At 41.8% G+C, this 24,473-nt stretch overlaps 1 protein-coding gene across 1 annotated transcript in view; it reads right to left on the minus strand.

The window, feature by feature from the left end:
* Positions 1-24,473, minus strand: part of col5a3a (collagen, type V, alpha 3a) — a 180,503-nt gene that overhangs the window by 65,048 nt on the left and 90,982 nt on the right. The window contains exons 14-24 of the mRNA XM_063015234.1: positions 24,045-24,101; positions 18,245-18,298; positions 16,189-16,242; positions 15,922-15,975; positions 14,876-14,929; positions 14,622-14,675; positions 11,091-11,135; positions 8,793-8,846; positions 6,817-6,861; positions 329-382; positions 198-242 (exon numbers count right to left, since the gene is read on the minus strand). Of these exons, the coding sequence (XP_062871304.1) occupies positions 198-242; positions 329-382; positions 6,817-6,861; positions 8,793-8,846; positions 11,091-11,135; positions 14,622-14,675; positions 14,876-14,929; positions 15,922-15,975; positions 16,189-16,242; positions 18,245-18,298; positions 24,045-24,101 (570 nt within the window). The remainder of the gene's footprint in view (positions 1-197; positions 243-328; positions 383-6,816; positions 6,862-8,792; positions 8,847-11,090; positions 11,136-14,621; positions 14,676-14,875; positions 14,930-15,921; positions 15,976-16,188; positions 16,243-18,244; positions 18,299-24,044; positions 24,102-24,473) is intronic.

The raw sequence follows: 24,473 nt of genomic DNA on the forward strand, positions 1-24,473 counted from the left end.
AGGCTACAGGGAGAACACTTCAAACAGGGTGGTAGATTTGCTATCAGTGTTGCCGCTGGGACCGAGCATGGACTCTCGCTATCGACTATATGTCAGGAGTCTGCGTGAAGTGTGGGAGCACGCGCCTCTCAGTCCTGCCAAAGGTCAGAGTTCAAACCCATCACATTCAGATTATTAGAGGCATACGCATGGCTTACCTTCTCTCCTGGCAGACCAATCGGACCCTGAGGGCCTGGAAAACCCTGTAAGGAACAGAATAAGGACAGAGCTGAGTGCCACGTAATAAGTGTTGTCTTGTCTTGCTAATGGATTTATAAGAAGGACGGACCTGCACTCCTGGGTTTCCTTGCTGTCCTGGAGGACCGGACTCTCCTGACAGGCCCTTGAAGGGAATGAAATAAAAGAGACGTTAGTCTTTTGTTATGATTATTATTATGATTGCTGAATATTCATAATAATATAGTAAGTAGATACGATGTGATTTAAGATTAGCTGGCTTCTATGTGCTGTAGTGCTTGAGACATTTCCTCTAAATCAGTGCAGTGTGAGGTTACCCTTCAGAACCTCAAAAGAAATCAATTGTTCTGATTGGCGTGTGTCAGAAAAGTTCCTTTTATCAGGTAACGTCAGGGCTGCGAAATATAGCAATTTGCTAATTGCTTTTATAATACGGACCTTTGTGATTCTGACACAAGAATCCATTAGGCGAATTAGCGCTCCTAACAAACTTCAAAAATTACTGTTATCAAAGCATTGACGCTGACATGAATTATATTTTTGTCAAACAGATGCAGAGCAAGCTTTAAAAGAATCAGCAAAACTGTCTAACCCTACAGCACCTCAAGCACTCTACAAAAAGGCCGCTCAGGTGGCGCAGCGGTAAAGTACGCTAGCTCACCAGAGTTTGGGTTTTGAATACATCGTATCGAACCTCAGCTCTGCCTCTCCGACTGGGCTGGGCGGCAGTATGAACAACGATTGGCTGTTGTTCAGGGTAAGGGGTAAGAACGTCGTATCATAGGTACGGCCCCTGCTGGCTGACTGATGGTGCCTGCACAGGGCTGAGGAATAGTGCCGATGGGGGTGTGGCCCTCCGTGCACGGTGCCTGTCAAGTATATGAACTTGACTCATGCAGGTGAAAAATGCACTATCTGTACTGACTGTGCGTACCAGAGGGGGCGCATGTCAGTTGAGAGGCGTCCTCAGTCAGCGGCGAATGAGTATAGAGGACGCATTCAGGGTAATTGGACACGACTAGACTGGGGGATAAAAAAAATTGGGGGAAAAAATGTAAATAAAAAAAAAAGTACTCTACAAAAAGTACTGCTTAAGGGCTTTGGTTTTTAACATGAATAGAAACAGCACTTGAAAAAAGCTCAGTGACCTTTAGCATTACTCATTGGATGCCATCCTTTTATCCTTTTAGGTCATTATCTTAAATTTCTCCTCTAAATGTTAATATTGGTAAAAAACGGAGTCCAGAACCAACAACAGCTCAGCCATGAACCAGTGGACTACACTAGCTTACTGAAGCATTTTTTTTAAAAGCTACACTTATTGCAGAACAAATCCCTGCTCAAATCCAGAGGTGGAAAGTAACTAATTACATTTACTCGCATTACTGTAATTGAGTCGTTTTTTTGTGTACTTGTACTTTTTAAAGTAGATTTTACAGCCTGTAATTTTGCTTTTACTTAAGTATGTTTTGTATTAGAAATTGTCATTTGCTACATTTTAAATAACATCCGTTACTGAGTAAAATAAACGCTAATAAATCGCGTCTGGGGAAACTGCTGCAGTGAATTCTGTGATGGGGAGTCAGATCTTTTGGCTCGGTTCCTTTTAAAGAGTCGTATATACAGTGTATCACAAAAGTGAGTACACCCCTCACATTTCTGCAAATATTTTATTATATCTTTTCATGGGACAACACTATAGAAATAAAACTTGGATATAACTTAGAGTAGTCAGTGTACAGCTTGTATAGCAGTGTAGATTTACTGTCTTCTGAAAATAACTCAACACACAGCCATTAATGTCTAAATGGCTGGCAACATAAGTGAGTACACCCCACAGTGAACATGTCCAAATTGTGCCCAAAGTGTCAATATTTTGTGTGACCACCATTATTATCTAGCACTGCCTTAACCCTCCTGGGCATGGAATTCACCAGAGCTGCACAGGTTGCTGCTGGAATCCTCTTCCACTCCTCCATGATGACATCACGGAGCTGGTGGATGTTAGACACCTTGAACTTCTCCACCTTCCATTTGAGGATGCGCCACAGGTGCTCAATTGGGTTTAGTCCATCACCTTTACCTTTAGCTTCCTCAGCAAGGCAGTTGTCATCTTGGAGGTTGTGTTTGGGGTCGTTATCCTGTTGGAAAACTGCCATGAGGCCCAGTTTTCGAAGGGAGGGGATCATGCTCTGTTTCAGAATGTCACAGTACATGTTGGAATTCATGTTTCCCTCAATGAACTGCAGCTCCCCAGTGCCAGCAACACTCATGCAGCCCAAGACCATGATGCTACCACCACCATGCTTGACTGTAGGCAAGATACAGTTGTCTTGGTACTTCTCACCAGGGCGCCGCCACACATGCTGGACACCATCTGAGCCAAACAAGTTTATCTTGGTCTCGTCAGACCACAGGGCATTCCAGTAATCCATGTTCTTGGACTGCTTGTCTTCAGCAAACTGTTTGCGGGCTTTCTTGTGCGTCAGCTTCCTTCTGGGATGACGACCATGCAGACCGAGTTGATGCAGTGTGCGGCGTATGGTCTGAGCACTGACAGGCTGACCTCCCACGTCTTCAACCTCTGCAGCAATGCTGGCAGCACTCATGTGTCTATTTTTTAAAGCCAACCTCTGGATATGATGCCGAACACGTGGACTCAACTTCTTTGGTCGACCCTGGCGAAGCCTGTTCCGAGTGGAACCTGTCCTGGAAAACCGCTGTATGACCTTGGCCACCATGCTGTAGCTCAGTTTCAGGGTGTTAGCAATCTTCTTATAGTCCAGGCCATCTTTGTGGAGAGCAACAATTCTATTTCTCACATCCTCAGAGAGTTCTTTGCCATGAGGTGCCATGTTGAATATCCAGTGGCCAGTATGAGAGAATTGTACCCAAAACACCAAATTTAACAGCCCTGCTCCCCATTTACACCTGGGACCTGGACACATGACACCAGGGAGGGACAACGACACATTTGGGCACAATTTGGACATGTTCACTGTGGGGTGTACTCACTTATGTTGCCAGCTATTTAGACATTAATGGCTGTGTGTTGAGTTATTTTCAGAAGACAGTAAATCTACACTGCTATACAAGCTGTACACTGACTACTCTAAGTTATATCCAAGTTTCATGTCTATAGTGTTGTCCCATGAAAAGATATAATGAAATATTTGCAGAAATGTGAAGGGTGTACTCACTTTTGTGATACACTGTATATACTCCCAGAAGCGCGACTCGGTTCCTTCATTTCAGTTTAAAGGGCCGTTCAATAGAATCGAATCATTCTACGACACATCACTAGTGGTTATACAGTTTGAAAAAGTTTTATGGGACTAAAATGACACATTACACACCCCTAAATGTTTTAAATGTTGTATCAACATGTTTTTCTATTATATTTGAATTAAAAACAACTATTGTGAGATTTATATCCACTTGTCCTGTTTGCATTACACAGAAGAGACCCCCCCCCCCCCCCCCTCGTTAAAAAAGTAACTAAGTAACGTTTACTCGGAGTACATTTTAAATGAGTTACTTTTTACTTGAGTAGATTTTTAGACTAGTAATTTTACTTGTACTTAAGTAAAAAATCATTAAAGTAATAGTACTTTTACTTGAGTACAATATTTTAGTACTCTTTCCACCTCTGCTCAAATCATAATGCCAACCAAAACAAATCCACTTATATGCATTAAGAAACCTTGTGGATGCAAACTGAGCAATTCAGCATGGAAATGTCCCAAAACTGACTGTGTGTTTAACCTCACTGCTGCTGCTAATCCCAGCAGTCATGCTCTCATATCTATGAGGAAGCCATGTCAGAAAGTGGAGGTTGTTATCAGTCAAGTGGAATTTCCCAATTTACATTTTTGGCATTTAGCAGACGCCTTTATCCAAAGCGACCTACATTACAGTTACAGTATACAGTCTAAGCAACTGAGGGTTAAGGGCTTTGCTCGAGGGCCCAACAGCAGCAACCTGGCAGTGGTGGGGCTTGAACCAGCAAACTTCTGATTACTAGTGTAGTAGCGTAACCACTAGGTTAGAGCTTGCCCTACATTGTATGTTCTTAATTTGTGTATGTTGGTGCTGGTCAAGGGCCAGTGAATATAGCAAAGGACCCCAATAATGGACTATTTTCTCTATTATGGTCTGGGAAGCATATATATACAGTGTATCACAAAAGTGAGTACACCCCTGACATTTCTGCAGATATTTAAGTATATCTTTTCATGGGACAACACTGACAAAATGACACTTTGACACAATGAAAAGTAGTCTGTGTGCAGCTTATATAACAGTGTAAATTTATTCTTCCCTCAAAATAACTCAATATACAGCCATTAATGTCTAAACCACCGGCAACAAAAGTGAGTACACCCCTTAGTGAAAGTTCCTGAAGTGTCAATATTTTGTGTGGCCACCATTATTTCCCAGAACTGCCTTAACTCTCCTGGGCATGGAGTTTACCAGAGCTTCACAGGTTGCCACTGGAATGCTTTTCCACTCCTCCATGACGACATCACGGAGCTGGCGGATATTCGAGACTTTGCACTCCTCCACCTTCCGCTTGAGGATGCCCCAAAGATGTTCTATTGGGTTTAGGTCTGGAGACATGCTTGGCCAGTCCATCACCTTTACCCTCAGCCTCTTCAATAAAGCAGTGGTCGTCTTAGAGGTGTGTTTGGGGTCATTATCATGCTGGAACACTGCCCTGCGACCTAGTTTCCGGAGGGAGGGGATCATGCTCTGCTTCAGTATTTCACAGTACATATTGGAGTTCATGTGTCCCTCAATGAAATGTAACTCCACAACACCTGCTGCACCCATGCAGCCCCAGACCATGGCATTCCCACCACCATGCTTGACTGTAGGCATGACACACTTATCTTTGTACTCCTCACCTGATTGCCGCCACACATGCTTGAGACCATCTGAACCAAACAAATTAATCTTGGTCTCCTCAGACCATAGGACATGGTTCCAGTAATCCATGTCCTTTGTTGACATGTCTTCAGCAAACTGTTTGCGGGCTTTCTTGTGTAGAGACTTCAGAAGAGGCTTCCTTCTGGGGTGACAGCCATGCAGACCAATTTGATGTAGTGTGCGGCGTATGGTCTGAGCACTGACAGGCTGACCCCCCACCTTTTCAATCTCTGCAGCAATGCTGACAGCACTCCTGCGCCTATCTTTCAAAGACAGCAGTTGGATGTGACGCTGAGCACGTGCACTCAGCTTCTTTGGACGACCGACGCGAGGTCTGTTCTGAGTGGACCCTGCTCTTTTAAAACGCTGGATGATCTTGGCCACTGTGCTGCAGCTCAGTTTCAGGGTGTTGGCAATCTTCTTGTAGCCTTGGCCATCTTCATGTAGTGCAACAATTCGTCTTTTAAGATCCTCAGAGAGTTCTTTGCCATGAGGTGCCATGTTGGAACTTTCAGTGACCAGTATGAGAGAGTGTGAGAGCTGTACTACTAAATTGAACACACCTGCTCCCTATGCACACCTGAGACCTAGTAACACTAACAAATCACATGACATTTTGGAGGGAAAATGACAAGCAGTGCTCAATTTGGACATTTAGGGGTGTAGTCTCTTAGGGGTGTACTCACTTTTGTTGCCGGTGGTTTAGACATTAATGGCTGTATATTGAGTTATTTTGAGGGAAGAATAAATTTACACTGTTATATAAGCTGCACACAGACTACTTTTCATTGTGTCAAAGTGTCATTTTGTCAGTGTTGTCCCATGAAAAGATATACTTAAATATCTGCAGAAATGTGAGGGGTGTACTCACTTTTGTGATACACTGTATATATATGACCAATTACTCTATTTGTGAGGTCAGACACTGATGTTGGACAAGAAGGCCTGGCTCACAGTCTCCGCTCTAATTCATCCCAAATGTGTTCTATCGGGTTGAGGTCAGGACTCTGTGCAGGCCAGTCAAGTTCTTCCACACCAAACTCACTCATCCATGTATTTATGGACCTTGCTTTGTCACGCTGGAACAGCAAGGGGCCATCCCCAAACTGTTCCCACAAAGTTGGGAGCATAAATTTGTATGCTCTTGGTATGCTGAAGCATTAAGAGTTTCTTTCACTGGAACTAAGGGGCCGAGCCCAACTCCTGAAAAACAACCCCACACCATAATCCCCCCTCCACCAAACTTTACACTTGGCACAATGCAGTCAGACAAGTACCGTTCTCCTGGCAACTGTCAAACCCCAACTCGTCCATCGGATTGCCTGAAGGAGAAGTGTGATTGGTGATATAAGGCTTGGATGCAGCTGCTCAGCCATGGAAACCCATTCCATGAAGCTCTCTACACACTGTTCTTGAGCTAATCTGAAGGACACATGAAGTTTGGAGGTCTGTAGCCATTGACTCTGCAGAAAGTTGGCGACCTCTGCACACTATGCACCTCAGCATTCTGCATTGAACTGCGTAAGACTATGTTGCTATATACACCTAAACAAATCAATTTACACAATTTCTCAGCAATAAACTGTTTGCATCACTCTGTCTTGGGGTGGCATAAGCAGCTCGTGCATATAGAATTTCATTATTACCCACCTGGTCACCTTTTAACCCATGAATTCCATCCACGCCTCGGACACCCTAGGACAAAATACAATAAAAAGGTCACTAAACTGGATATGTATACGTGCAAAACTCCACATTTCAAATGTAACTATTGTTTAATTAATGAACACTTTTCAAAAACAGACTAGTTCCTTGGTTTCAGGAAAACTTGTGAAGCCAAAAATTTTCTGGTCTTACTGGCCCTAAGTCACAGCTGCTTATGAGCTCCACCTATTGGACAGAACTCAGCTGACCATCAACTCCAGTGACATTTATATGGCATAATACAGTACTTTCAATTTTCTAATTATTTAAAATGCCAGAAATAATAACAGCAGAACACAACAGGCAATCAATTTTAGTCCTTCTGATTACATACAGTGGGGCCAAAAAGTATTTAGTCAGCCACTGATTGTGCAGGTTCTCCTACTTAGAAAGATGAGAGAGGTCTGTAATTTTCATCATAGGTACACTTCAACTATGAGAGACAAAATGAGAAAAAAAAATACAGGAAATTACATTGTAGGATTTTTAAAGAATTTATTTGTAAATTATGGTGGAAAATAAGTATTTGGTCAATAACAAACAAGCAAGATTTCTGGCTCTCACAGACCTGTAACTTCTTCTTTAAGAAGCTCTTCTGTCCTCCACTCGTTACCTGTATTAATGGCACCTGTTTGACCTTGTTATCTGTATAAAAGACATCTGTCCACAGCCTCAAACAGACTCCAAACTCAACCATGGCCAAGACCAAAGAGCTGTCGAAGGACACCAGGAAGAAAATTGTAGACCTGCACCAGGCTGGGAAGAGTGAATCTACAATAGGCAAGCAGGTTGGTGTGAATAAATCAACTGTGGGAACAATTGTAAGAAAATGGAAGACATAAAAGACCATTGATAATCTCCCTTGATCTGGGGCCCCACGCAAGATCTCATCCCGTGGGGTCAAAATGATCATGAGAACGGTGAGCAAAAATCCCAGAACTACACAGAGGGACCTGATGAATGACCTGCAGAGAGCTGGGACCAAAGTAACAAAGGCTACCATCAGTAACACACTACGCCGAGAGGGACTCAAATCCTGCAGTGCCAGGCATGTCCCCCTGCTTAAGCCAGTACATGTCCAGGCCCGTCTGAGGTTTGCCAGAGAGCATATGGATGATCCAGAAGAGGATTGGGAGAATATCATGTGGTCAGATGAAACCAAAATGGAACTTTTTGGTAAAAACTCAACTCGTCATGTTTGGAGGAAGAAGAATGCTGAGTTGCATCCCAAGAACACCATACCTACTGTGAAGCACGGGGGTGGAAACATCATGCTTTGATTTTAAGCCAAAACCTCCTTCCATCAGTGAGAGCATTGAAGATGGAACATGGCTGGGTCTTCCAGCATGACAATGATCCCAAACACACCGCTCGGGCAACGAAGAAGTGGCTCCGTAAAAAGCATTTCAAGGTCCTGGAGTGGCCTAGCCAGTCTCCAGACCTCAACCCCATAGAAAATTTGTGGAGGGAGTTGAAAGTCCGTGCCCCAAAACATCACTGCTCTAGAGGAGATCTGCATCGAGGAATGGGCCAAAATACCAGCTACAGTGTGTGCAAACCTGGTGAAGACTTACAGGAAACGTTTGACCTCTGTCATTGCCAACAAAGGTTATGTTACAAAGTATTGAGTTAAACTTTTGTTATTGACCAAATACTTATTTTCCACCATAATTTACAAATAAATTCTTTAAAAATCCTACAATGTGATTTCCTGGATTTTTTGAAGTGTACCTATGATGAAAATTACAGACCTCTCTCATCTTTCTAAGTAGGAGAACTTGCACAATCAGTGGCTGACTAAATACTTTTTGGCCCCACTGTAATATGCTCTTTATCTGAGTTTGTCGTTCAATGCAGTGTGACCTTTCAATTAAGTGGTGTCTGATTTGATCAGTGAAGATATTAATAGCTTGGTGACTTACGGGCTGTCCAGGTGGTCCAGGAGGCCCTCTTGGACCCACTAGTCCTCTCTGGCCCTGAAATGAACACAGAAGTTTATAGTCTGGTTAAGGGTGAGCTGCACACGTTTATATATCCGGTTAAGCAAGAGCCACATATAGGTGTTCCTACCATGTTCCTACAAATATTAGTAAAGTAGTTAAATGTTCCTACCAAAATGGAGTTATTAATATTTCACCAGTTTCCCAATTAGTGACATGAGCTTATTGATGCTTGGGGTTTATTTGTACTTTCTGTCTGAAGAAAACCCAAAGAAAACCCAAAGGTAAGAAAAAATAGTGCTACAGTGGGCAGCGATAGCTTAAAGGTTAAGATACCGGACTTCAGAAAGTCACAGGTTCAAGGCTCATCACCACCAAGTTATCACCGTTGGGCCCTTGAGCAAGGTTTGTAACCCTCAACTGACTGGGCTGCATTCAGATACATTTGTAAGTCACTTTAGATAAACGTTTGAGTTAAATGTCATAAATTTAATGTAAATAAGAACATTAGGCTGCCTAGATTGAGAGTTTGCTAGCTAATTAGACAGGATAGAGGAATAAAGCCACTAAAAACCAAATTGGTATTGAATAAAACAAATTTAAACTCAAATTAGTACAAACAAGTGCACAGTCTTCTTCACAGTTTTTTAACCCAAACTTCTTCACAGCATTTCTTTCACAATGTTTCTCCCAATCTAGTCGTACCCAATTGCCTGATTGGATTTCGCTTCCTTTCTACGGCTGCTGATTCAACTCTGACCGAGGAGAGGCGTGACTAACACACACCTCCTCGACACGTGTGCAGTAACCCTGCACAAGACGGGTTCATATAGGGCTCAGCCTTGCGTACAAGTCACACACTGATCCCCATTATCCCCCGTCTCTGTGCAGGTGCCATCGATCAGCCAGCAGAGGTTGTAATTGCATCAGTTATGAGGAATCCTCTCTGACAGCCAAACCAACGGATGAGCCAATCACAGAGCTGAGATTCGAACTCGTGAGCTCTGGTGTGCTAGTGTGTTCTACCGCTGCGCCACTTGAGCACCCGACAACTTTCTTTTTTTATTTAAAATAATAGTGATGTCATAATTGTTAACTTTAAATAAAGTAAAAAAAAATTTTTTGATAACAAAGAATGACAATATAAAAACAATTAGATATGAAAAACATGGCTAGACAGAGTTCTTTACCATTCTTCTGCTAATCAAACCTATAAATAACATCTTTCCGGGGTCCTTTTCAATATCTGTGCTGTTCACAAATGAAAACATGGCAGACTTTTGCAAAAAAGCTTGCATCTTGTGATACTCTGGCTGCTGTTGTAGTATATCTTACATTCACTTTAGCCAGAATTCTACCCCATGCAGCTTGAACATTTAAAATTGTACATATAAAGCGCTCAGGTGGTGCAGTGATAAAAGCGGCTAGCACACCTGAGCTGTCATCTCGAACTTGTGAGTTCAAATCTCAGCTCTGCTACCGGCAGGCTGGGCGCCTACTTGGCTTATTTGTAGGGAAAGTGCCAGAGGGGATTCCCCATAACTAGCTGATTGATGGTGCCTGCACAGGGACGGCGGATTCTGGGATGAGCTTGTGACTCTATGTATTTGAATCTGAGCCACATATGAGCTCGCCTTATGCAGGTGAAAAGATGCAGTCGGCTACTGCACATGTGTCAGAGGGGGTGTGTGTTAGTCACGGCTCTCCTCAGTCAGGAGTGGAGGTCAGCATCAGTAGAGAGGAATTATAATACATTATTACTATATTATTATAATACAAAAAACTAGGTGGTCAGTGTTTGCACATTTATATAACTGTATGTATGTGCGGTATTTGTGATTGTGATTTATGCACATCAAACTGGGCTGCATGTGTGTGTACGTGTATGTGTTTAGTTCATATCAGCCTTTGAACGTTACCCTGAACGTCAGCGCTGCATCTGTGATCTCCAAGGAGGTGATTGATATGGAAATATAATCATACAGGCCAGGGTTTCATTCCGCCTTTGCAGCAATATCCCAACCCATCTATCTCTAAGCCTGCATTTATTTCTGCCGCATTCTCCGTCTGTTAAAGCGGCGGCCTTCTCCTCCGGCTCAGTAATAATGCTCGTGTCGTGTCCACTGCAGTACCGTGCACTTGCACTTTCGCTCAGTGTCGGCTGATGTGTTTAAAGACGCAGCTTTCCTGCAGAGACCCTAATAGAACCGGGGGTACGGCTAATCAACCATGTGTCTTTCTCTTTCTGTGTGTGTGTGTGTGTGTGTGTGTATTACTCACAGGTTCACCTGGTTGTCCTCTCGGCCCGACAGGTCCATCTCCACCCTAAAACAGAGCACATCATTCAGACTTTCTTATCTACTACATCAAGCACAAGAGATAACTCTCCATTATAGTGCAGCTTAGTAAAACACAGGCGTTTCGAGTTTCTGCAGTGGATCATGGAGCTGAAAGAAAAGAGTTATATATGCAAAAATATTCTTGTTTGGTCCCTGTCGAAAGCTTTGAGCAGCATGAATTGCTGAATAATACACTGCACAACTTTGCATAATGGGATTTACAGCGCTGATTGTTGCTCATGTCCCTTTTATACATTCATGAGGGTTTTTTTTCCACAGGTACACCTGGGACAGCATGGACTTTCGGAAGCTTTTTGACTAAACACTTAACGAGGCTTCTGCTTCAACATTCATTGTGATTTTTTTTTCTCTTTTTGTCCAATTCAACACCCCCCCCCCCCCCCCCCCCTTTTCTCCCCTAATCTAGTCATATCCAATTACTGGATGTGTCCAATAACTATCCAATAACTAGTGTTACGCTTCACCTCTACCGATACAACCCTCCACTGCTGACTGAGGAGCTTCAAAACTAACACACACCCCCTCCGACACGTGTGCAGTAACCGACTGCATCTGCATCTTATCAGGGTTGGGTTGTATCGGTATCAGCCAGCAGAGGTCGTAATTGCACCAGTCATGAGGAACCCTGTTCGGCTCCCACCCTGCGAACAACAGCCAATCGTTGTTCATGTAGCTGCCCAGCCCAGCCGGATGGCAGAGCTGAGATTTGATACGACGTATTTGAAATACCAGCTCTGGTGTGCTAGCGTGTTTTACCACTGTGACACCTGAGCGGCACTCATTGTGATTCTTAACATTCACCAGATAACAGTCTGATTTTCAAAGCATTACATTAGCTAAAGGTTAAAGGTACTTCATTTTCCTTCTAGACATGGTGCTGCCCTGAAATAACCTAGCTAATAGAGTAATACAATTGTTAAAAAGAAATCCCGGGTTTCAGTGATTTAGAGTGTGTTTATACTTGTTGAGCTTTGATTCGACTCAAAACTAACCCTGGTGCGATAGCTCTTTTACTGTGGTTCGTTACAGTAAGTGTGGACGTCTGCTTTTATAATTCTGGTGCACACCAAATAAGCAAACCGAGTGCGCTTGAACAAATGGGTCTTGGTCTATTTCTAAACTAATTCTGGTGCAAACACAATACTGGTTCAGGTATGAACACAATATAAACCGAAGGCATCTGAATAAACCAAACATGACGTGATGTCACAAGATGAGACACTAAATGCATAGAGAGAGAAGAGAGTTCATTAACAACAGTGATAAAGGTAAATGTGCAGATGAGGAATTATTCTTTTACTTATTTTATCACCTCTTGCTGTAAAAATACCAGCAGGTATAGACAACTCCAATAAGTGTTTTTAAATAGTTAATTTCCGAATGTGAACACTAAGCAAACCAGGACTAAAATGTAACAATATCATTTTTTTGTTTGGTCCAGACCCAAGGAACCGAACAACACACAGCCTCAGTGGTAAAGTCCTGTAATTTAATAACTTTAGGGTGGGAACAGATGCTTCAATTTGGCAACAAGAAACTACCACTTTGTTTTAATTAAATGAACCCTGGTGCAATTGTTGTAGTGTGGTTCGTTACTGTAAGTGTGGATGCTTCCTTTCAAACTCTCATGTGCACTAAATAAGTGGACCAAGAGTGTCTAAGCAGGTGGGTCTTTGTCCATTTCTAAACAATTCCTGGTGTGATTAGTTTCAGGTGTGAGAGATAAACGAATCAAAGGTATTTAAATGAACCAAATACAGGAGATGAAACATGCAGCCAGAAAACAGAGCACCATCTTTGGTGTGTTCAGTGGAGGAATTTCTGGAGCGGTTTTGACTCTTTTATCCATTTTACCACCGCCTGATATGTTTCCAGTTGGTAAAAATACCAGCAGGTATACACAACCCTGATAGGTGCATTTTCTTTTTTGGCTCACAAAACAGGACATACATGTATCATACATGTATCATATTTCACTATTATTTGGTTATGCATACATGTATTTTGGTGGATATGTATTTTGGATCAGCAAACCAGGACTAAAATAACAATAGATCATTTTCTTGGTTGGGCCGGACCAGGGGAACCGAACTACAAGTAAAAACACAGTCTCAGTGGTAAAGTACTGTAATTTAGTAACTTTAGAGTGGGAACAGATGCTCTGATTTGGCAACTAGAAACTACCACTTAGTTCTGTTTATACTTGTCAGCTTTGTTTCGAATAAAAGAACCCTGGTGGAATTGCTCTGTTACTTTGGTTCTGTGCACACCAAATAGGCGGACCGAGATCATCTGAGCAGGAGGGTGTCAGTCTATTTCTAAACGAATTCTGGTGTGAATTTCTGGAGCGGTTTTGACTCTTTTATCCATTTTACCACTGCCTGATATGTTTCCAATTGCTAAAAATACCAGCAGGTATACACAACCCTGATAAGTGCATTTTCTTTTTTGGCTCACAAAACATGCCATACATGTATCATATTTCACTATTATTTGTATTTGGTTTTGCATACATGTAATTTGGTTAATTTGTATTTTGGATCAGCAAACCAGGACTAAAATGTAACAATGTATCATTTTCTTGTTCGGTCCAGACCAACGGAACCAAACTACAAGTATAAACACAGTCTCACTCGTAAAGTACTGTAATTTAATACCTTTAGAGTGGGAACAGATGCTCTGATTTGGCAACTAGAAACTACACTTGGTTGTGTTTATACTTGTCAGCTTTGTTTTGATTAAAATGAACCCTGGTGCAATTGCTTTGTTAGTGTGGTTCGTTATAGCAAGCGTGGGCACTTAATTTTTTTTAACTCTGGTACACACCAAATAAGCGGACCAAGAGCGCCAGAGCAGGGGGGTGTCAGTCTGTTTCTAAACGAATTCTATACGCTATACGAATCAAAGGCATATAAACAAACCAAATACAGGAGATGAAACGTGCTATGAGAGAACAGAGTCCCTGCTTTTGTATGTGCGAAGGCTATTTTGACTTCTTTGTTTATGCATTTTATCCCCTTTTTCTCCCTCCCACCTAAAAGTGACATATGGATGCGTCATATGTCACTTTTTTATGTATTTTGGTTTGATGTATCTCTTTTTGGTAGGGCCGGACCGGGGAACCAAACTACAAGTATAAACAGAGCATCAGTTGTAAAGTACTGTAATTTATTCACTTAAGGGCAGTAACAGATGCTCTGATTAGCTATTTACAACCATTTACTAGGGCTATAAAGATAAGACAACCTTATGAAAGGCATCCAGCAAACACAACTGGGTGTGTTTGAGAGATGGAAGGTTGGACAGGGTTTCTCTGTTGAAAGCAGAGAACTTGCAAAATCCAATTCCATCGATAGCAACTCAAATGACTGAATAAAAGCATTTCGCTTACAAATAGTGTAAATTGAACTTAATTATTTCAATAAATAGATACAAATAAGACTTCTGTCACCTTCACTCCACGCTCCCCGGGTGGACCACGCTGACCTGGCTTTCCTCGATCCCCCTGAAAAGACAAATAAGAAATTAAACACATGCCAATACGTCAAACTAAATAAAAATCTCACTGGATATTCTGAACCAGATGAAAGAGAATGGAGCAGGATGACTGCACTGGGATTCACAGTCATCTCCCAGTTAAAAAGATGTGCCTGACTGCACTGGGGTTATGGAATTTGATTAAGCAGTGCCCTGCTCCTCACTCACTGTGTGTCCTTTGTCCCCTGGAAGCCCTGGTAGTCCATCAAAGCCCCTGTCACCCTGCAAAAGACCGAGCAGCAAATGAGCAGGATGTGTAGAATGTACATTCACACGCATACACTAACACACCCGGTGCTTCATTAGCCTGACCAGAGTCCACTCTCTCTTCTCAATGTCACTACTTTTTATTTCCGGTGAGCGAAAAGCAGCTGGGTTTGACAGGCCGTCTCTGTGGATCCCCTCCATCTGCTGTTGTTTGTGGGTGGAAGTCAGGCAGCAGAAGGCCCCGCATTTCCTCCTAATAGACTCAGCACTGACAGCTTTATGGACTGTTGCTGTCCTGCAGCTCGACTGCCCAGATACTCACTGTTCTTAGATCAGGATTCTGGACTGGGCTCACTGGACAAGTCAACCGGATTTTGTCTACAGCTGTTCGTATTTCTGTGTTGGGTCAAATTAACGTTGGTCACAAATGCCAATATCTGTATGTAGTATCTCTTATCATGTCATTTAAAATATTATTAATTTCATTATTTAAAGCAGATTTTCCTATTAAAACACATAAAATAAAACAACATATAACAAAAAACTTTCAGTTTCCAATGAAGATGTCGTTGTGCTGTAGGTAACTGTTGGAAACATTAGTTTGATAACCCCCTCTGCTCAAACTGGCAACCCTTATATGTACAGATTACTGGCTCTTCGGTCGATCCTGAAAAGGTCCCCTCGGTTCTCTGTTGGTTTGAGCTGCTCCTCAGGCTCCTTCGACTTTGCCAGTTTTGGGCAGTCTTCTGAATCCTTTGCTGGGTCCAGTCGGTCCCACAAAGCCCTTGTTGCTTTCAGGAAGCCCCCAGAGCCCTTGCTGCTTTCAGGTTGCCCTTAAGCCTCCACAGTAAACGTTTCCCTACTTTAGATCAAGTAGACAACAGTCTGTGTAGACACCAAGCCTGCCAGCAGCAAAGCTGAGATTCGAACTTATGAGTTTGAGATGTCAGTTCTGGTCTACTAGCGTGTTTTATTGCTGTGCTACCTAAGTTGTTTCATGAACTCACCTTTGTTCCTGTCTCTCCTGGAGCTCCTCGACCTCCGTCTGCCCCTGAACGACCCTGAGAAGAAACACATAATACAGCATATTCACCTTGTCACTGCACTACACACTTATGCAATATTCACAAGAAACAAGCTAAATACTGTATATGTGGGCGTGTCTGAACATGCACAATTTTACAGTAGCAATGTTTGTAAATAAAAAAAATCTAATCCTAGTGGAACCATTGTGGAGAATTTACAGCTGAGGTTCTGCTGAGCAATGCTCTTACCCTCCTTCCAGGTTTCCCATTAAAACCTGCAGGACCTGGCAACCCACGCGGACCCTTTTAAATAGAAATAGAACAGAAAACAGAATGAACTTTATGTCATTACTTGTAAGATACATGTAAATTACATTTTGTGATTTCAATTACTTTTGCAACTGTTTTAGAGAATTGCTATATGACATGAAAATATCAAACAAATACATTCTGGAGGTGTAAAAAGTTCAGTAACAATTGAATCTTATTCAACGGCCTCCTAATTTCTTTTTTCTGTATGAAATACAGCTGGTGACTTCTCTGTGCCCATATAAATAAGGCTGCCTGAACCCAATTTTAAAACAGAACTATAATAATGGTTATTTGCCAAGGTCAACAGTAAACGCAAATTGTTACATCAAGCTGAGAGCAAATTTGTCCAGATGGTCAAAATCAAGATGGTCTGCCATAAATTAGCCCAATCAAGCATTTATGGGATTTGGTGAAGAGGTCCATTCACACCCAAGATACTGCAACTACAAATACCACAGAGCTGTGGATGGTTATCCAGACGGCATGGCTCAACATCTTCCTCATCTAGACGTCTTCTGTCCACTTGTAGAATCGATGCCACATCGAATTGCTCCACTTTGCCCCGAGTAAAGGGGGTCCTAACAATATAAGCTCCTATCCCATTGACTTTTGGCATGTAAGGGTCAAAACTAAAGTCATTAGCTGTTGTAGCTCAGTGGTTAGGATACTGGACTGGTAGGATCAGAAGGTTGTTGGTTCAAGCCCCACTACCGACAAGTTGCCATTATTGGGCCCCTTAAGTAAGGTCCTTAACCATTAACTTCTTGGCTTACAATCACAATTGTAAGTTGCTTTAAATGTAAATGTCATTAAAGGAAGAAAAATTAAACATTTTAGGATTTCAATTGTTTTTGCAACTGTTTTTTTTTCGTTCTGGCTATTAAAACACATCGTTTAGAACAAACAAATTATTCATTTAGGTTCTTTTATAACTGTTTTTAAAAATTGAAATATGAACATATAAAATAAATACATTCTGAAAGTCGGGAGGTGTAAAAAGTTCCACAGCAACAGAATCTTATTCCACGGCCTCCTTCACTTCTTTTTAGTAATTAAAACTAAACACAGGTGGTGACTTCTCTGTGCCAATATAAATAAGGCTGCCTGAACCCAATTTTAAAACAGAATTTTAACAATGGTTATTTTGCCAAGGTCAAAAGGAAAACCCAAATAGTTACATCATGCTGAGAGCAACTTTGTCCAGATGGTCAAATCCAAGAACAACCAAAACACAGGGCTGCTATAAATCAGAAGCTGCTGGAACACAGATTTACAGCATCATGGACTAAAAAAAATTCTCTCTCTCTTTTTGTCCGAAATAATCTAGTCGTATCCAGTTACCCTGATTGTGTTATGCTTCACCTCTATCAATACAACCCTCCACTGCTGACTGAGGAGCTTCGCAACTGACACACGCCCCCTCCGACACATACTAAGTACCGACTGCCTCTTTTTACCTGCACGAGGCGAGTTCATATGCGGATCAGCCTTGTGCACGGAGAGCCACACCCTGATCAGCATTATTCCCCAACTCTGCGCAGGTGCCATCAATCAGCCAGCAGAGGTCGTAAATGCACCAGTTATGAGGAACCCTGGTCTGGCTTACCCATCCTGTGAACAACAGCCGATCGTTGTTCATGTGGCTGCCCAGCCCTGCCGGATGTCAGAGCTGAGATTCGGTACAATGTTGCAAATCCCAGCTCTGGTGTGCTAGCATGTTTTACTGCTGTGCCACCTGAGCGACCAAAGCCCTTGCTTTTAAAACAAACCTTGAATTAAATATGCGGATTATATTGACAAAGAGAAAGCAAATCAGAAATGTGTGAGCCAATAGTTTAGCCACACGAATTTAACAGTTGCAAAAATCACTGAAATCATTTTACACACTTGTGTAAATACAGGTGCCCTACATAATGTATGTAAACTTCAAACGTAGGCCAGAACATCACAGTATAATTCTATAATAAGTGAACTTATAAGTGAAAATGCTTACTGAAGGTCCGGAATCTCCACTGTCTCCTTTAAAACCAATGGGTCCTGGTAAACCCTATAACACACACATGATTACAAAGAGTTATAAAATGTTTACATCTGTGTCCTCATGCAATAGACCTTTAAACAGTTGGACCACCGGAGCATTATTTTGTTTAAATTATATCAATGCTGCAATATAAAATCATAGATTTTAATCATTAGACGAATGTGCAGAAATGTTTCTTACAGATGCAAAACTACTTTTTCACACACTTATTTACCTAGCAACCATGAAGACTGTTAAAAGGTGAAAAAAATATTTGCTAGTTACATAACCTCTAGATTAGAGAATTCAGGAAAGACAGAATTCGGTCACCTGTAAGTTCTTAAGATTTATTTTATTACATCCCGACCAGAGTTGCACCATCTAGTTTTCATGAAATCTATGGGACCCATGCAGTAAAACACCCTCAACAGGACACCTATCTGTTCACAGGCCTTGGCCATCCCCTCTCCAGATCATATCTGTATGTATCATATCTGTATGTAGATGCCCAACCAGTCAACAGCAGCTCTGGGGATTTGAGGCCTGCATCCCAGCTGTAGTGGGCTAGCGTAAATTTTCCTTAAGACTTCTATGGATTAATAAAGTATACACCGATCAGCCACAACATTAAAACCACTTCCTTGTTTCTACACTCACTGTCCATTTTATCAGCTCCACTTACCATATAGAAGCACTTTGTAGTTCTACAATTACTGACTGTAGTCCATCTGTTTCTCTGCATGCTTTGTTATCCACCTTTCATGCTGTTCTTCAATGGTCAGGACTCTGTGGACCATGTCAGTGTCATTGCAGTGCTGAGAATCATCCACCACCCAAATAATACCTACTCTGTAGTGGTCCTGACCATTGAAGAACAGGGCAAAAACAGGCTAAAAAGTATGTAGAGAAACAGATGGACTACAGTCAGTAATTGTAGAACTACAAAATGCTCCTATATGGTAAGTGGAGCTGATAAAATGAACAATGAGTGTAGAAACAAGGAGGTGGTTTTAATGTTATGGCTGATCAGTGTATATTCTTGAAGGCCAGGTAGGATTACATAACAGCATACTGGTCACATATAGACACCTGAAGTCCAAACCATCAAGTATTTTTCAGAAAGGCACATATAGGTCAAAGTAGCCACATCAAATTTTATAATGTGTGATGGATTCATGCTTATGCAATACACTGACATGCCAAAAGTCATGGGATAACAGTGTGTAAATAAATTATGAAGTGGTGTTACCTCAGGGGATGGCTTGGAAACGCCCCCAGCTGTGTAAGCTGTAAGGTGTTAGCTTGTGAGTAAGACTGAACGCTGGCCAGCGTACTCATGGCAGGGTGATGTGAATTATCGGAGTTGGAACGAGGCATTATAGTGAGTGCTAGATTCGTGGGACATTCAACAATCCTCAATCCATAATGTACAAACTCAAGTGTATACCGGGAATACGCGATAGAAGGCGTTAGCACTCACAGTGGACAGCACAGTGGCCGCCCATGGGTGTGTAATGATCATGACCAGTTGCATCTGGCTAGAACTGTCTATGCGAACACATAAAAATCTCATCCACATTCAGGTTTGTGCAGCGTTCTTTAGCTTCCATGGGATATGGGCGCAGAAGACCCACCAGAGTGCCTTTGTTAACACTACAACCCTGGACACATCCTCCACCTGGGCTCATGAGGTTGCTAACTGGACCCTAAAGAACTGGCAACATGCCGTGTGGTTCAGTTCACACTCCATGAAGCCATGCACCCCTGTTGTTAACAAAGCTAGTGGTGATTCCATACTGGTGTGGTGAGTGTTCTCATGGCACAAGTTGGGTCCACAGAAAACACAATGCTTGGTGACCATTTCCAGTCCTTCATGGACTTCATGTACCCCCACAATGATGGGATATTCAAGCAGGATAATGCAACAAATGGTGTGGCCTGCACTTTCACCCAATATGAGCCCAATCGAGCATTTATGGGATTTGGTGAAGAGGTTCATTCGCACCCGAGATACTGCAACTACAAATACCACAGAGCTGTGGCTGGCTATCCAGACGGCATGGCTCAACATCTTCCTCATCTAGACGTCTTCTGTCCACTTGTGGATTAGACGCCACACCAAATTGCTCCACTTTGCCCGAGTAAAGTGGGTCCTAACAATCCTATCCCATTGACTTTTGGCAAGTAAGTGTCAAAATTTCTGTCATAATAATGTAGCAGTGGTAGATCTGTGATTAGGATACTGGACTGGTAAGATTAAACGGTTGATGGTTTAAGCCCTACTACAGACAGGTTGCCATTTTTGGGCCCCTTAAGTAAGATTCTTAACCAATAACTGCTTGGATTGCAATCTCAAGTATAAGTTGCTTCCCTGTATGAAAGGGTAATTTAAATGGTCATTCAAATGTGACAATAAATAATTAAAGCAATTTAATATCAGTGCTTTCATAACAGAACCAGAAAACTGATGAGGGTCTAACCATGTAAATGAAACACAGAAAAATCAATACTCAAACAGTAGGAGTGATGTAAACAAACAAACTGCTTATGGGCACAAAGAGACATGATTTTAATTAAGTATATAGCCGAGATTGTTAATAATAAACCTGGAGAGAATGTTGATGTGGTCTCATGTAACTAAAGCACAGGTCATACAGTAGTTTAGATGAGATGGGGGCAAGTGCTATCGGTGTGGTGGGGTGAGGTTGAATGTATGTAATATAGGAGGAACTAGATGCAAAATTGAGCTGAGTAAAAACAAACCCTGGGTGGCTTAATATAAAAAGCAGAGCTGTACCCACTTATGCACACTTTTTAACATAACATGTAAAACTGAATAAAAACTTAAATTTTTCAAACCTGTACAATAAACATAAAAGCTTTAATTTTTAATGACTACTAATAATCTCTAAATTATTCTTGCAGTTTCATAGACTTTTCTATAATACTGCAATAAAAAATGCAGCTGCTTTTCACCTGTCTGGTTAGAAAGCACTAGGGTTGTTTCAAGTAGAAAAGTTTGCTGAAGAGTTTAAGAGGTTTGGTCCGACTGGGCTGGCACAGTGGGTGGCATGGTGGCACAGTGGGTAGCACAGTCACTTCAGAGCAAGAAGGACCTGTGTTTGAGTGCTGGGCTGGGCAGTCAAGGTCCTTACTGTATGAAGTGTTTAAGTGAAAAGTTTTTGTTTTGTTTTGTTTTGCAAGTCCACTTAAATACAGGTGACAGTATATATACAGTGTATCACAAAAGTGAGTACACCCCTCACATTTCTGCAGATATTTAAGTATATCTTTTCATGGGACAACACTGACAAAATGACACTTTGACACAATGAAAAGTAGTCTGTGTGCAGCTTATATAACAGTGTAAATTTATTCTTCCCTCAAAATAACTCAATATACAGCCATTAATGTCTAAACCACCGGCAACAAAAGTGAGTACACCCCTTAGTGAAAGTTCCTGAAGTGTCAATATTTTGTGTGGCCATCATTATTTCCCAGAAATGCCTTAACTCTCCTGGGCATGGAGTTTACCAGAGCTTCACAGGTTGCCACTGGAATGCTTTTCCACTCCTCCATGACGACATCACGGAGCTGGCGGATATTCGAGACTTTGCGCTCCTCCACCTTCCGCTTGAGGATGCCCCAAAGATGTTCTATTGGGTTTAGGTCTGGAGACATGCTTGGCCAGTCCATCACCTTTACCCTCAGCCTCTTCAATAAAGCAGTGGTCGTCTTAGAGGTGTGTTTGGGGTCATTATCATGCTGGAACACTGCCCTGCGACCCAGTTTCCGGAGGGAGGGGATCATGCTCTGCTTCAGTATTTCACAGTACATATTGGAGTTCATGTGTCCCTCAATGAAATGTAACTCCCCAACACCTGCTGCACTCATGCAGCCCCAGACCATGGCATTCCCACCACCATGCTTGACTGTAGGCATGACACACTTATCTTTGTACTCCTCACCTGATTGCCGCCACACATGCTTGAGACCATCTGAACCAAACAAATTAATCTTGGTCTCATCAGACCATAGGACATGGTTCCAGTAATCCATGTCCTTTGTTGACATGTCTTCAGCAAACTGTTTGCAGGCTTTCTTGTGTAGAGACTTCAGAAGAGGCTTCCTTCTGAGGTGACAGCCATGCAGACCAATTTAATGTAGTGTGCGGCGTATGGTCTGAGCACTGACAGGCTGACCCCCCACCTTTTCAATCTCTGCAGCAATGCTGACAGCACTCCTGCGCCTATCTTTCAAAGACAGCAGTTGGATGTGACGCTGAGCACGTGCACTCAGCTTCTTTGGACGACCAACGCGAGGTCTGTTCTGAGTGGACCCTGCTCTTTTAAAACGCTGGATGATCTTGGCCACTGTGCTGCAGCCCAGTTTCAGGGTGTTGGCAATATTCTTGTAGCCTTGGCCATCTTCATGTAGCGCAACAATTCGTCTTTTAGGATCCTCAGAGAGTTCTTTGCCATGAGGTGCCATGTTGGAACTTTCAGTGACCAGTATGAGAGAGTGTGAGAGCTGTACTACTAAATTGAACACACCTGCTCCCTATGCACACCTGAGACCTAGTAACACTAACGAGTCACATGACATTTTGGAGGGAAAATGACAAGCAGTGCTCAATTTGGACATTTAGGGGTGTAGTCTCTTAGGGGTGTACTCACTTTTGTTGCCGGTGGTTTAGACATTAATGGCTGTATATTGAGTTATTTTGAGGGAAGAATAAATTTACACTGTTATATAAGCTGCACACAGACTACTTTTCATTGTGTCAAAGTGTCATTTTGTCAGTGTTGTCCCATGAAAAGATATACTTAAATATCTGCAGAAATGTGAGGGGTGTACTCACTTTTGTGATACACTGTATATATATATTTACACACACCCACAACTACACACACATATTGTCTGTATGTATCGCCTGTGTGTATGTGACTTTCCTCTCTGCAGGAACTGGTTATGCACTTAACACTTTAACCGGTCTACAAGTTCATTCAATTTGTACTACTGTTTATAATTGCACCGGTCATACCCACAGACTTTGCCTTATGCCACTTTACTCTCTTGGATGTTAATATTTAATATCGGGGACCTATATAAATATAGATATACACACACGCATAGACACACATGTACACGTATGCACACCTATATAAAGACAGAGAGGTCCCCGATATTAACATCCGAGACAGTAAAGTGGCATAAGGCAAAGTCTGTGGGTATGACCGGTGCAATTATAAACAGTAGTACAAATTGAATGAGCTTGTAGACCGGTTAAAATTATAAGTGCATAATCAGTTCCTGGGAGGGGGGGTTGGGGCTCAGGATCTAAGATGATATTTAGTAATGTACATTATTTATTATACATTTCAAAAACAAATTACATTACTAAATAATGTACCAAATACATTATTTAAATAACGTAGTAAATAATGTTAGTATGTAATAGAGTTAAAAACAAGTGTGGACACTTTTTGAAGAACCCTCGTACATACATATACATAATTTCTTGTCCCCCACAACCTTTGTACTTTGGACCACAGACCTGCTGTAATGCACAACTTAAATATTGTCCACATATGACACTTTAACTAAGTGGCTAACATATTTTGTAGAATACCATCATATCAGACATAATTGGACAGACATGCCTTCAAATCACTAAAGGTCACATCCACAACACTTCCTACAGGTGAATCCTTTATGGTAAACATTGTGGGCAAAAGCAACATAAATGATCAAATTAAGAGTGAAGTCTTACCATTGGTCCTGGTCTGCCTGTAAGACCGAGTGGGCCTGGAGGTCCCTTCATTGAGAGCTTAAAAAGGAAAAATAACCATGGTTTGAATCCCGAATGATTAACTATAGTTAACATTGTTTAACACAACCTTAAACCTTAAAAAACTTGTGTAAAGTTCTAATAAAAACAGAAATAATTAAATGAAAATAGTACGGTTTATTGAAAACTTTAATCTTTTATCCCTTTTACTAATTTTAAGATTAGTAATAGCTTAGGAATTGTTTTAAACATCTTTTTTTAATTAGCTGCATAGCCTTATGGGTCCTATGGTTTTGTGCAGTTCCAAACAGCATGTGTCTATAGCTTTTAGCATCAATGGTTTCATTAGTACGTGCAAGTTACCCATGCTGTGGGCACTAATACACCCCAATGTTATGATAGACCCAGGCT

The sequence above is a fragment of the Trichomycterus rosablanca genome, chromosome 2 (assembly GCF_030014385.1).
Source record: "Trichomycterus rosablanca isolate fTriRos1 chromosome 2, fTriRos1.hap1, whole genome shotgun sequence".
In the NCBI taxonomy this organism is placed as follows: Eukaryota; Metazoa; Chordata; class Actinopteri; order Siluriformes; family Trichomycteridae; genus Trichomycterus; species Trichomycterus rosablanca.